Source organism: Diabrotica undecimpunctata, chromosome 2 (genome assembly GCF_040954645.1).
Source record: "Diabrotica undecimpunctata isolate CICGRU chromosome 2, icDiaUnde3, whole genome shotgun sequence".
Lineage (NCBI taxonomy): Eukaryota > Metazoa > Arthropoda > Insecta > Coleoptera > Chrysomelidae > Diabrotica > Diabrotica undecimpunctata.
In genome coordinates, this window is record NC_092804.1 from 16,473,290 (window position 1) to 16,485,806 (window position 12,517).

Genomic DNA, 12,517 nt, shown 5'->3' on the forward strand with positions numbered 1-12,517 from the left:
TCTCTAATGATGCGATGTCGCCGGAAACTTTCGAAATATCGCCAGAAACTTTGTTCTCTAATGATGCGATGTCACCAGAAACTTTCGAAATCGACGAGAGGACAGCATCTTCAAATATATAAGTCTCTGGATCTAGTCCTTCTTCTAGCAAAGCGTTCTTTAGTCGTTGGACTAACTCAGCCTTTTTTCCGGTAGAAGCTAATTCTCTGTCTTCAAGATGTCTTCTTAAATTAGTCACTGTCAGCTCATAAATCGTCGTCATTTTCACAATTTATAAATATTCACTTGTATTATTATTATAAGTCTAATTTATGTTCGATCTCACTCTGACACCATTTGTTGTGAATTTATTAAAAGGTTCAATATTTATAACACTTACGGATTTAATTTATTTCTTTATTTATATTAACTTATCTGACAATAATTTATATATCCGTACGTACAAATTCGCGAGCGCGGGTCTTGAGTATTAACTAACTGTTTTCAAAATAAAAGTTCCCTTATATTTATACGAAAACAGCTGCTCTAGAATCCCATGGATTTTGACATCAATTGACCTGGTTTCGCCTCGAATGGACAGGCCTAATTCCGGAAGATTCGAATGGAACCAGTTTTTTTTATTACTTGGAGTTTATGCCAGCTATTCGAAAGGTCTCGTATATTCTAAAACAGAACAGCATTAGTCATAATATAATACGGTTATTTTAGGCCAGGATAATTATCGTAACAATATGTTACCGTGACTATAACATAACCTTTCGACTTCACTTTACACGTCCTTTCTATTACTTCTGTAATTCTAGTTTTTAGAAGATCTTGATCTAGATCTTGTCTTTCCTCGGGACACCTATCCTTGATTGTTCCAATCTACGTTGTGTTACTCTTAGTCTAGAAACGATTTTCTTTGCGAGTGAAAGTATCGGTCGGCTGTAGATTATTTATTTTAAAATATGTAACAAATTATCCAAGTTATTGCAATTTTTGGACATGTTATGCCAAGCTTATACATATGAAAACACACCGACTAGGATAATTATATTGATTGTGGTGTAACATAATAAAATAAATTGTATATTTTAAAACTGTTGTTAACTTCCTTTTTTGTATATAGATCAAAACAAAAATTCACAAATTTATTTAATATTTTAGAATTATTTTTATGAAGTATCTACATATTAATTAAAACAATATTTTTATCATCCCTAAAAAAGCTACTTGTCAACTGTTTATTGCTAATTGTGTAGTTGATAAGAATAATTTGTATAATAACTCGCGTTCTTTTATATAACCTCGTTAAATTGCATTCCTAGTCGATAACAAAGCAAATTAACTATATTTTCGAGTACGGCCAAGTGAGAAAATAGTTTTAAATTTGTTTCAGTACGACATAACTGTAAAGTGTGTTGAACTGCTTGATAAAATATGCAGTTTTTGTTGGAGCGTTGTGCTAGGCGGAAAGAGGTATGTTATTCAGATTTTGGCCACAAAGTATTGTCTTCAGTTTTTTTAAATGTAGGAGTATCGTCAACTTTTCGCCTGATCTTGTGTGTGTAGGGAGAAGTTTGGCTTCCGATTTTAAATTGCAGTAATAAGGCTAAAATTTTAATCTACTACACTAAGATAACAGTCAAATTAAGGGAAAACTAATCTAAAACTTTTTTTCGTACTCTTGAATAAGTGAGTATGTTTTTTAACGAGATTCTTATGCAGATAGGCACGATCAGCAGCCCAAAATATTACATTTATAGTATACACTGTGTTCATTTGAACAAGACCTCAATATTTCAGAAATGGAGCATATTAGAAAGAAATGCCTAAACACGTCAACTTTTAACATGAGGTCAGTACTGTTTAGTAAACTTCAGATTCAACCCCTCTCTACTGGATATACCCCATAATTTTTTTCAAATGACGTTAGGTATGAAGTCATACCATAGTCTGGTAAATCTGTATTCAATCATATTATTTTGCCTTTAATATCAACCTCCATTGTTAATTAACCCTTTGAGACCTGACTTTTTTATTTAAAAAAAAAAATCTTATGTGTTTTTATATTTCAAAAGTCTTCAATTAGTAAGATAAAATGAAAAAAACTTGTGTACGCTTTTAAAAAAAAAAATTTTATTGTACATATGTATGTACATATGGTCTTAAATATAAACTCAACACTAAAAATATATTTACTACAAAGTAATTATTATTACATATTTATTGTTCATGAAAAGCTGCAAAACAGTTTCTAGCCTTAATTAAACACAGATGTATTTTACATTTTGTACAGAACACATGACTACGTCCATTACAATCTGTGTTTTTACACCTAGTAGCCTCCTTCTTAGAATCAAACTCCGGTATGTGACCAAAATTGTCCGTTTGTATTTCCAAAAATGGTCTCGTCTCTCCTCGTCTTTTAAATGTTGAATTAGAAGGCTTAGGAGATGAAGATGCTGGTCTTCCTCGTTTTCTACTTACTGAATTGCCCATATTTATTAGGCTTTCGGCAACTCTGACTCTGAAGTCTAGAAATTTCATTCGATCCTTATTGGTTGTATTACATTTGTCGCAGTCCTTCCTGTATTCCAGCCAGCTGTTGGTGAGAGCGAAGTCTATCATGTGCATAATAACACGCAATGTCCACTTTCGCGATCTAATAAATATTCGATAATAATTAATCATCTGGTCCATTAGATCAACTCCGCCCATTCCATAATTATAATCTTTGACAATTTCAGGTCGGTTAACATCTACGTAACAAGAGCCTTTTTTGTCCCATCTTCTAACTATGTCTAAATTACCTGCACCAACATAATTGGAGGCTAATTTCACAGTCTTTGTATCTAACCATTTGACTAGCACCACATTTTTTTCTTTATTGACGACTTCATCTACGGAACCTCTCGGTAGTTTCAGCATTTCATTGTCTGGTAACACAGGAGGTTTGTAAAATCTATCTATGCGAATAGTCCCTCCAGCATATATTTTTTTGGCCAATAATATTTCAAGTAGTTCATAGGATGAGAAATAATTGTCATAATATAATTTGTGGCCTTCACTGGTGGAAATTCTTTCGGCTAGTTGAAGAACGATAGATGCCCCTAATCCATGTTTTGTTTTATTATCTGCATTCAGTTCTGTAGATTTACCCTGATAAAAAACAAAATCAAAAGCCTGACCACTTTTTCCGCACAAGACGAATAATTTTATTTCCCAAGGACAGGGCTTCCCCTTCACATATTGTTTTACGGAAAGTTTTCCTGTGTAAGGAATCATTTGCTCGTCAACACTAAGTACTTCCTCAAGTTCAAGCTGTAAACATATCTTTCTGACAGCGTCGATGATAGGACGAACCTTATAAAATTTATCTGTATCACCTGCTGGTCTTTCCAAATTGTTCACTAGATGTAAACATGTTCTAAGCTGGAAAAATCTGTCCCTAGACATGTTATCTAGGAACATTCTAATACCAAGGCTTCTTTCCCAGTACATCCTAATTTTGGGAAATTTGTTTAAATTTCCAATCATTATATGAAGTGCAAATAAAATTTTAATTTCTCTCTCATTAGTTGGTCTAAAATTTTTTCCGTTCTGTAAGGCATATACATTTGTAAATGTTGCTATATTTTCAAACAAATCATTTGAAATATACTTCGAAAAATACTGAATTGGGTACAGTGGCTCTGTAAGACTTGTATTTGGGGAAGTAGGATGCCATGTAAATGTAGGAGTCTCTATCGATGCCTTAGTCCACTCTACGGTTCTCTTTTTTGTTTTAATTTCTCTTTGTTTTGGTTTTTTAGAACAATCCTTTTCTGAGAAACATACTTTACTTCCTAATTTTTTTGTACCCGAGTAACCTGCAACTTCATCTGGTATATATTCGTCGTCTGAATCATAAGTTCTCCCTAACTCCTCATTATTCTTATATATATATATATATATATATATATATATATATATATATATATATATATATATATATATATATATATATATATATATATATATATATATATCTTCCAGTGTCTCAGTGTCACGTCTGGTCAAAGCATCAACTCCTGGTCTTATAATAGATTTATTCTCACAGTTATCCAGAATTAAATCCTCCTCGTCAGAACTCTCCTGCGGGAACTTCCAAATTGTCTATTTCTGATACGTTACCGTCCTCTATCAGGTCAATTAACTCTTGGAGATGTTTTGGGTTGTCAAAATCATATTTTTTTCTTTTGTAATCCATGTTATCTGCAATCAACAATACTAAGTTAAAACCCAAGTTTAGACCATATGTACATACAGATGTACAATCAGAAATATGCTTTCAGACCACTTGTACATGCTCATGTGCATCTAAAAAATGTTTGTTTATTTCAAAACTATCGTTTTTATGGCAATGTTTTGTACTTTATAAAAAACTACTTACCTTATAAATCACACTTAAAAAGTTGGATCGATTTCGTTTCACAAAAGATAACAGTTTCTCGTAAAATAAAACTAGCAGTATCGGTTACCAACTAAACAGCTGACACTTTACAACAAAATCGCTGACAACTTTACCTGTTGACCACTAGATGGAAGCAGAAGTTAAAAATGTGGATCGTAAATGTATATTTGAGTGACTGAATGCTATTTCGGTATAGATAAGCGAGTAGTTGGTATTTAACAAAACAATAAAAGCTCTGTACATACACATGTACACAGGGTCTCAAAGGGTTAATCATTGTTTAAAATTGGATCTTTTTAAACTTTTCGTATACCCTCGTATTATGTTATGACAGAAAGACTCTTTATGGAATATTATAAAAAAATTAAACAAATAAATTAAGAAGACAAGTGTTAACAAGGAATAACAGTTATTTCATCATGTGTTCAAGGTGACCACATGAAAGAAGGAAATGTTTCCTTTTTTTTAATTGCAAACTTGGTAATGCGCTTAAATCATCAAGATATATTGGTTGTGTTTTATAGACATCAGATTTTAAATCGGCAAAAAAGTCGAGTGGTGTTAATACTGAAGATTTAAATGGCCACTCTATTGCACCACTTACCGGGACAATTTCGGTTTAACCAATCTCCCACACGGAAATCAAAATGGATGTAGCCCCTTCTTGCTGAAAATATAAGTTATTCATCAATCAAAAAATTTTCTTGGTCATCTAGTTGGTTTTCAACATTATCAACAATTTTCGATAAGCTTATCTAAAAGTTCCAAATATTGTTCATCTGTCTAATTTCCTTCAACGAATACTGAACCTATAGCAGCGTTTTCTAAAATTCCAGCTTAAACATTTATTTTTGAGGAATTTGGTAATGACATTCACGAAAAATAAGTGGATTTGTATCATCCCAACAGCGGCAGTTATGCGAATTGACTAATCCATTTAAAAAGAAGGTCGACTCGTCGCTAAAACAAATAATATGTATTAGGAAATGAAACTTGTTTGGAGTTAAGCCTATTTGTTATAATTTAAAAAAATTTAACTCTACGGTCGGGATCATTTTCGTTTAGTTCGTTTAATAGGTGTATCTTATACGAAGAGACTTATGTACAGAACCTACGGAAATATGTGTTGAGGCTGCTACTTTCCTGATAAATGTATTGAATCCATAGCAAAATTTCCAATTAGTTATATCCATATGTTTTCGTCTGAAACTGTTTTCCCTTTACGCTTCTTATTCAAATCCACGAGGAATCTAAGTTCCTGTAGTTGGCTGTATACCATATATAACAAAACCTTTTATTAAAAATCCTTTATAAAAGGTATATGATTATGAATTTCTGAATTGTCAACATAATACAGAGGCCTATGGAAACTTTAAAGAGGGCGAATTTTTAAACAGCAATTAAATAAAATGATTGCATCTAAAATATCAAGACAAGATACTGTCATGAGATCTGTAATTTCACCGCAAGATAGACTGGCGCTTAACATTAAGATTTTTGGCAACAGGAGATTCATATACTAGCCTTCAATTCATTTTTTTGACTCTTTTTAATTTTCCTTTTTCCCTTCGATGTGAGGCAAACAAACTGATTATTTTGTTCTTGCATTCTTCTACATCTCTTCCCAAATAAAAAGCGATATCATCCCAAGCATCGTTTAAAGTTCAAGTGATTGTTCGTCACTTCACATCATCAACGTACAAACGATACAACTGTCACGAATACCGTCTAAACGAGTACTGCGAGTCTGCGAGCGCCTTTGTTTTTGCGTTTTTTACGGATAGCCGATGGATGACGGCGAGCGTTACATGCACGGCTTGTAGTGCCGTGCAAACGCAGAATTCGTGTTACATTACACGATAGATTACATTACGCGTTACACGCGTCTGGGCCCGACCTAGAGTTGCCAGATTGGGGTATTTCCCTCCATTTTTGGGGTAATTTCAAAGGGTCTGGGGGAATTTTTATAAGCTAAAATGGATGGGGGATTTTTTGGGGGAAAAATTGTGGCGGATTTTAGGATATCATCATTAATTAACTTTGCGAATGTAGATCGAACTGACTAGAAAAGGCTATTTCCTACATAAATAAATAATATACATATCTGGTTTTTCCAGTAGATACCTTTAAGGCATCAAAAAACATGTACTTATCTAAATATTTTACAAAAATATAGGCCTTTAATTTTGAAATATAGATCATTTAGAAGGCTAAAAACTTTGGAAATTATTGAGTTAATAAAAGAACAAATGGGATTCAGAGCCTAGTCGTCCAAATTCTACACATAATCAATGGCGTCCAATTTTCTAATTTTGTTTTTTAAATTTAATTTTAATTTTTAAATATAAGTGGCATCACTGGTAACATCAGTTTTTATTAATCGTGAAGTAAAATTATTCTCATTTTTTTGGTATGAAAAATTATTCTAATTCATTGTTTTAGTATAAATAGTATAAAAAATTATAGTAGTCTTTTCCAGTCTACAGTCTTTTCAAATTTATAAAAATTGTAATTATGAAACAAAATTTTAAGTTTGGGGGATTTGAGCTTAAATTTGGGGGAATTTCAGTTTCTAAGTGGGGGATTTAGAAAATCGCATCTGGCAACTCTAAATCGCCCAATGCACGATACATTCAATCCGATTCAATGCAGCGAGAACGGCAGTCCGATAGAAATGCTTTGGGTCAATCCTTACAAAGTAATTTGCCCCTTAAGGTTTTCTGTAATGAATTTTGTGAAAAGTTTTTTATTTTTCTTGATTTGTTTCCAAGTTTTTTGTGATTCTTATGATTAATATTCTTGTGATTAAACCAAATAGTTAATATTTAACTCCAAACATCGCCTCGGTTCTTTAAAACGTTCTTTAACATTTTTACTAGTATTGTTTTGTGTTATGTAATTTTTTGTTCATGCACTACTACACTATTTATTAATATACAAATCTTGAGACATTATCAATGAAAAAACAGATTCTCAACGATGTATAAAGGTAATTAGGTAATTCCATACATAATTAGTAGTTTCAATGACTTCCTTCCTTAAACACAGATGATAAATATTTATAGTTTGCGAAAATGGTTGCGTTTCGATTTAATTTGAGCTTCTTACCACTCCCTGACACGTGTTTCTGGGTCTTCCCGTCATCAGAGAGAGCTTGTAAGAAAACTCAAACTAAACCAAAACGCACCGGCTACTCGGCAATTATAGACAAAATAATTACCAGAGTATGCTACTAGAGACATCTAGTGGTGAAAGATGAAGTTAAATGTGTCGATAGCAATTAAAGTAAATTGTATACTCACGCTTAATCAAGCCATTAAGAGCGATGCTGGGAATATTTATATTCCACTAAGCATCAACAATTTACCCATGTAAATTACTATCTTTCTTGTACTCATTGCGTCGAGTAAGGACGATAAATATGCGAAAATGGTTGCGTTTCGATTTAATTTGAGCTTCTTACCACTCCCTGACACGTGTTTCTGGGTCTTCCCGTCATCAGAGAGAGCTTGTAAGAAAACTCAAACTAAACCAAAACGCACCGGCTACTCGGCAATTATAGACAAAATAATTACCAGAGTATGCTACTAGAGACATCTAGTGGTGAAAGATGAAGTTAAATGTGTCGATAGCAATTAAAGTAAATTGTATACTCACGCTTAATCAAGCCATTAAGAGCGATGCTGGGAATATTTATATTCCACTAAGCATCAACAATTTACCCATGTAAATTACTATCTTTCTTGTACTCATTGCGTCGAGTAAGGACGATAAATATGCGAAAATGGTTGCGTTTCGATTTAATTTGAGCTTCTTACCACTCCCTGACACGTGTTTCTGGGTCTTCCCGTCATCAGAGAGAGCTTGTAAGAAAACTCAAACTAAACCAAAACGCACCGGCTACTCGGCAATTATAGACAAAATAATTACCAGAGTATGCTACTAGAGACATCTAGTGGTGAAAGATGAAGTTAAATGTGTCGATAGCAATTAAAGTAAATTGTATACTCACGCTTAATCAAGCCATTAAGAGCGATGCTGGGAATATTTATATTCCACTAAGCATCAACAATTTACCCATGTAAATTACTATCTTTCTTGTACTCATTGCGTCGAGTAAGGACGATAAATATGCGAAAATGGTTGCGTTTCGATTTATTCTGTCTGGTAACTATTCGAACTCTGGTAATTATTTTGTCTATAATTGCCGAGTAGCCGGTGCGTTTTGGTTTAGTTTGAGTTTTCTTACAAGCTCTCTCTGATGACGGGAAGACCCAGAAACACGTGTCAGGGAGTGGTAAGAAGCTCAAATTAAATCGAAACGCAACCATTTTCGCATATTTATCGTCCTTACTCGACGCAATGAGTACAAGAAAGATAGTAATTTACATGGGTAAATTGTTGATGCTTAGTGGAATATAAATATTCCCAGCATCGCTCTTAATGGCTTGATTAAGCGTGAGTATACAATTTACTTTAATTGCTATCGACACATTTAACTTCATCTTTCACCACTAGATGTCTCTAGTAGCATACTCTGGTAATTATTTTGTCTATAATTGCCGAGTAGCCGGTGCGTTTTGGTTTAGTTTGAGTTTTCTTACAAGCTCTCTCTGATGACGGGAAGACCCAGAAACACGTGTCAGGGAGTGGTAAGAAGCTCAAATTAAATCGAAACGCAACCATTTTCGCATATTTATCGTCCTTACTCGACGCAATGAGTACAAGAAAGATAGTAATTTACATGGGTAAATTGTTGATGCTTAGTGGAATATAAATATTCCCAGCATCGCTCTTAATGGCTTGATTAAGCGTGAGTATACAATTTACTTTAATTGCTATCGACACATTTAACTTCATCTTTCACCACTAGATGTCTCTAGTAGCATACTCTGGTAATTATTTTGTCTATAATTGCCGAGTAGCCGGTGCGTTTTGGTTTAGTTTGAGTTTTCTTACAAGCTCTCTCTGATGACGGGAAGACCCAGAAACACGTGTCAGGGAGTGGTAAGAAGCTCAAATTAAATCGAAACGCAACCATTTTCGCATATTTATCGTCCTTACTCGACGCAATGAGTACAAGAAAGATAGTAATTTACATGGGTAAATTGTTGATGCTTAGTGGAATATAAATATTCCCAGCATCGCTCTTAATGGCTTGATTAAGCGTGAGTATACAATTTACTTTAATTGCTATCGACACATTTAACTTCATCTTTCACCACTAGATGTCTCTAGTAGCATACTCTGGTAATTATTTTGTCTATAATTGCCGAGTAGCCGGTGCGTTTTGGTTTAGTTTGAGTTTTCTTACAAGCTCTCTCTGATGACGGGAAGACCCAGAAACACGTGTCAGGGAGTGGTAAGAAGCTCAAATTAAATCGAAACGCAACCATTTTCGCATATTTATCGTCCTTACTCGACGCAATGAGTACAAGAAAGATAGTAATTTACATGGGTAAATTGTTGATGCTTAGTGGAATATAAATATTCCCAGCATCGCTCTTAATGGCTTGATTAAGCGTGAGTATACAATTTACTTTAATTGCTATCGACACATTTAACTTCATCTTTCACCACTAGATGTCTCTAGTAGCATACTCTGGTAATTATTTTGTCTATAATTGCCGAGTAGCCGGTGCGTTTTGGTTTAGTTTGAGTTTTCTTACAAGCTCTCTCTGATGACGGGAAGACCCAGAAACACGTGTCAGGGAGTGGTAAGAAGCTCAAATTAAATCGAAACGCAACCATTTTCGCATATTTATCGTCCTTACTCGACGCAATGAGTACAAGAAAGATAGTAATTTACATGGGTAAATTGTTGATGCTTAGTGGAATATAAATATTCCCAGCATCGCTCTTAATGGCTTGATTAAGCGTGAGTATACAATTTACTTTAATTGCTATCGACACATTTAACTTCATTTATAGTTTGATTGATCAAGTTTTCTCAGGTTGTTTTACTAAGAAAACAATTGAATTTAATTAAAACACGTGTCTAAAATAAAGATATATTTCACATATAAACCGTTTAAGAGATTCTAGACATTAAGAAAGCCAAAAAGTACCAGAAATGGTACAGAACATCATAAATCGTACTACTGTACTACAACTAAATGTTGAGAGGATGACGAATAGATTTACAAGTGCATTGCTATGGTAAAAGTCTATCACTCATAATATTGGAGAGAATAGTCATTCTTGTCACATCACTCGTATTTTAAACTATCGTTACGTTTTTCTGTTGATTCAGAGATAAGTGAACCAAACGTACTCATTAAATAACAAATATCTAATTAATAATTATCGCTTTACAAAATAAACACTTACACAGATCGTAATTTCTGGACTTTACTCGTCGATTATACCGAAAGCCGAGAACTTCTTCCTGAGGGTAAAATGTTGTCTGGATTTTCGCGACAGAAAAGAGCTTCCTGAAGTACAGGACCGTAATTATGGGCACATAACAGTATGTATTCGTATTCATTACGTAAAATGTCTTATTTTTGTTTCAGACTGACAAAGACAGTACTGGATTATGGTTGACAGCTAGTGAAGCAAGTAGTTTAGGTTATGAAGAAGTCGCTGAGAGATTACGAGTAGATATTAGAAAAGGTTTAGGATGGCAAGAAGCAAACGATAGGAGAACAGTATCGGGGTAAGTAGATTTTCCTTTTATCACTTTTATTTTGGCTGCTTTTATCCGGTTTATTTTGAAGTTATACAATACTTGTTGCATTAGTTTGTCAGACCCTTGATGATATTTTTGTCTAACAAAGAAAACAGAGTTTAAATGATCTATCTGTTCCAAATTTTATTAACAAGAAAACAAAAAAGTGAAACGAAAGTAACAGTGGAAGAATACAATCAGAAATAAAATAGAAAATAATAAATTAGAAAAGCTAGTAGCGAAAGCTAGCATGAATTTATTAGTGAAATTGAAAACAACGTATAGAAAAGAAAAAAGACAGTTAAGATTTGATTTCACGTATAGTGCGTCTGTATATCCGCTTATACGTATTTCACCCTAAAAGGAATCATCAGAACGGCTATCCACAGACGCTCTGAACGTGAAAATACATCTTTCCTGTCTTGAGAAGCAACTCTAACACGGCTTCGTATGGACATCTAATAATCCGTAAATAGCGATATCTGATAATAAATCCGTAAACTAATTTTTCGAAACCAAACGTATAAAAACTTTAATGCACATTTTAGAATAACCTTAAACCTTAAACCTTAAACTATAATTCCAGCGTGAAATAGAGTTATTCCGCAGAATTAAATAGATTTGAAGATAAAATATAATCCAAAGCACAAAGATGAAAGTTTACTTGATAACACTACTAGGTGGTCTGTGATCTCTGCCAATTTACACATCTTTACTTTACGAACTTCATGAACTTTCTTCACATTATTTGGTGTACTGCATCAGAGGTCTGTACAGTACGTGGTTCATCCAATGTATCCCACTGCAGGATCACTCCGTTCATAACGTAGTTAATCAAACTTACATTTTTACATATATTTAAAATTAGGAGAATACATTGATAATAGGTTGCCAGTCAAAAAGTGGCCACAAATATTTTTAATTTAATGAATAATAATTAATTTTTTTGAACAAAAATTTTATTTCGTTCATTTATTTTTTTAATAAAATACGCCGCTCATGACGTATACGCATGTTTTTTATATCAAATTAAGGCTAATTTTTTTCTTAATATGATGATATAAGATTGCCTGAGAAAAAATGGTCGCAAATTAGGGATGCCAGCTGTTACAAACGCGAGGTATCAAAGATTAAGTAAAAGACAGCTAGCGCGCAACTTAACTGCTTTGAAATGTCAGTTATGTGAGTTTTTAAAGCATCCGGCGATAGATATATAATAATATACATAAATATTATCACTTGTCACAGCAGTGTCGTTGCGCACGCGTACCCGCTGCCTACTCAGCATGAGTGTGAGGGAGATGCGGTAATCATTGAACACGCGCTTGATTAAAATTTAAAAAACTAATGAACTAAAATGCTTCAGGATTTTCTTGGATATTCGAAGAATATTTCTGACCTTTGGCAAC

At 33.6% G+C, this 12,517-nt stretch overlaps 1 protein-coding gene across 3 annotated transcripts in view; it reads left to right on the plus strand.

The window, feature by feature from the left end:
* The window catches only part of SPoCk (secretory pathway calcium atpase), a 101,242-nt gene that overhangs the window by 55,396 nt on the left and 33,329 nt on the right, over positions 1-12,517 (plus strand). For all 3 annotated transcript variants that reach the window (XR_011950037.1, XM_072522350.1, XM_072522349.1), the window contains exon 2: positions 10,954-11,096. Coding sequence is in view for 2 of the 3 variants with exons in the window: in XM_072522350.1 (XP_072378451.1) it covers positions 10,954-11,096 (143 nt within the window). In the remaining variant the exon portion in view is untranslated. The remainder of the gene's footprint in view (positions 1-10,953; positions 11,097-12,517) is intronic.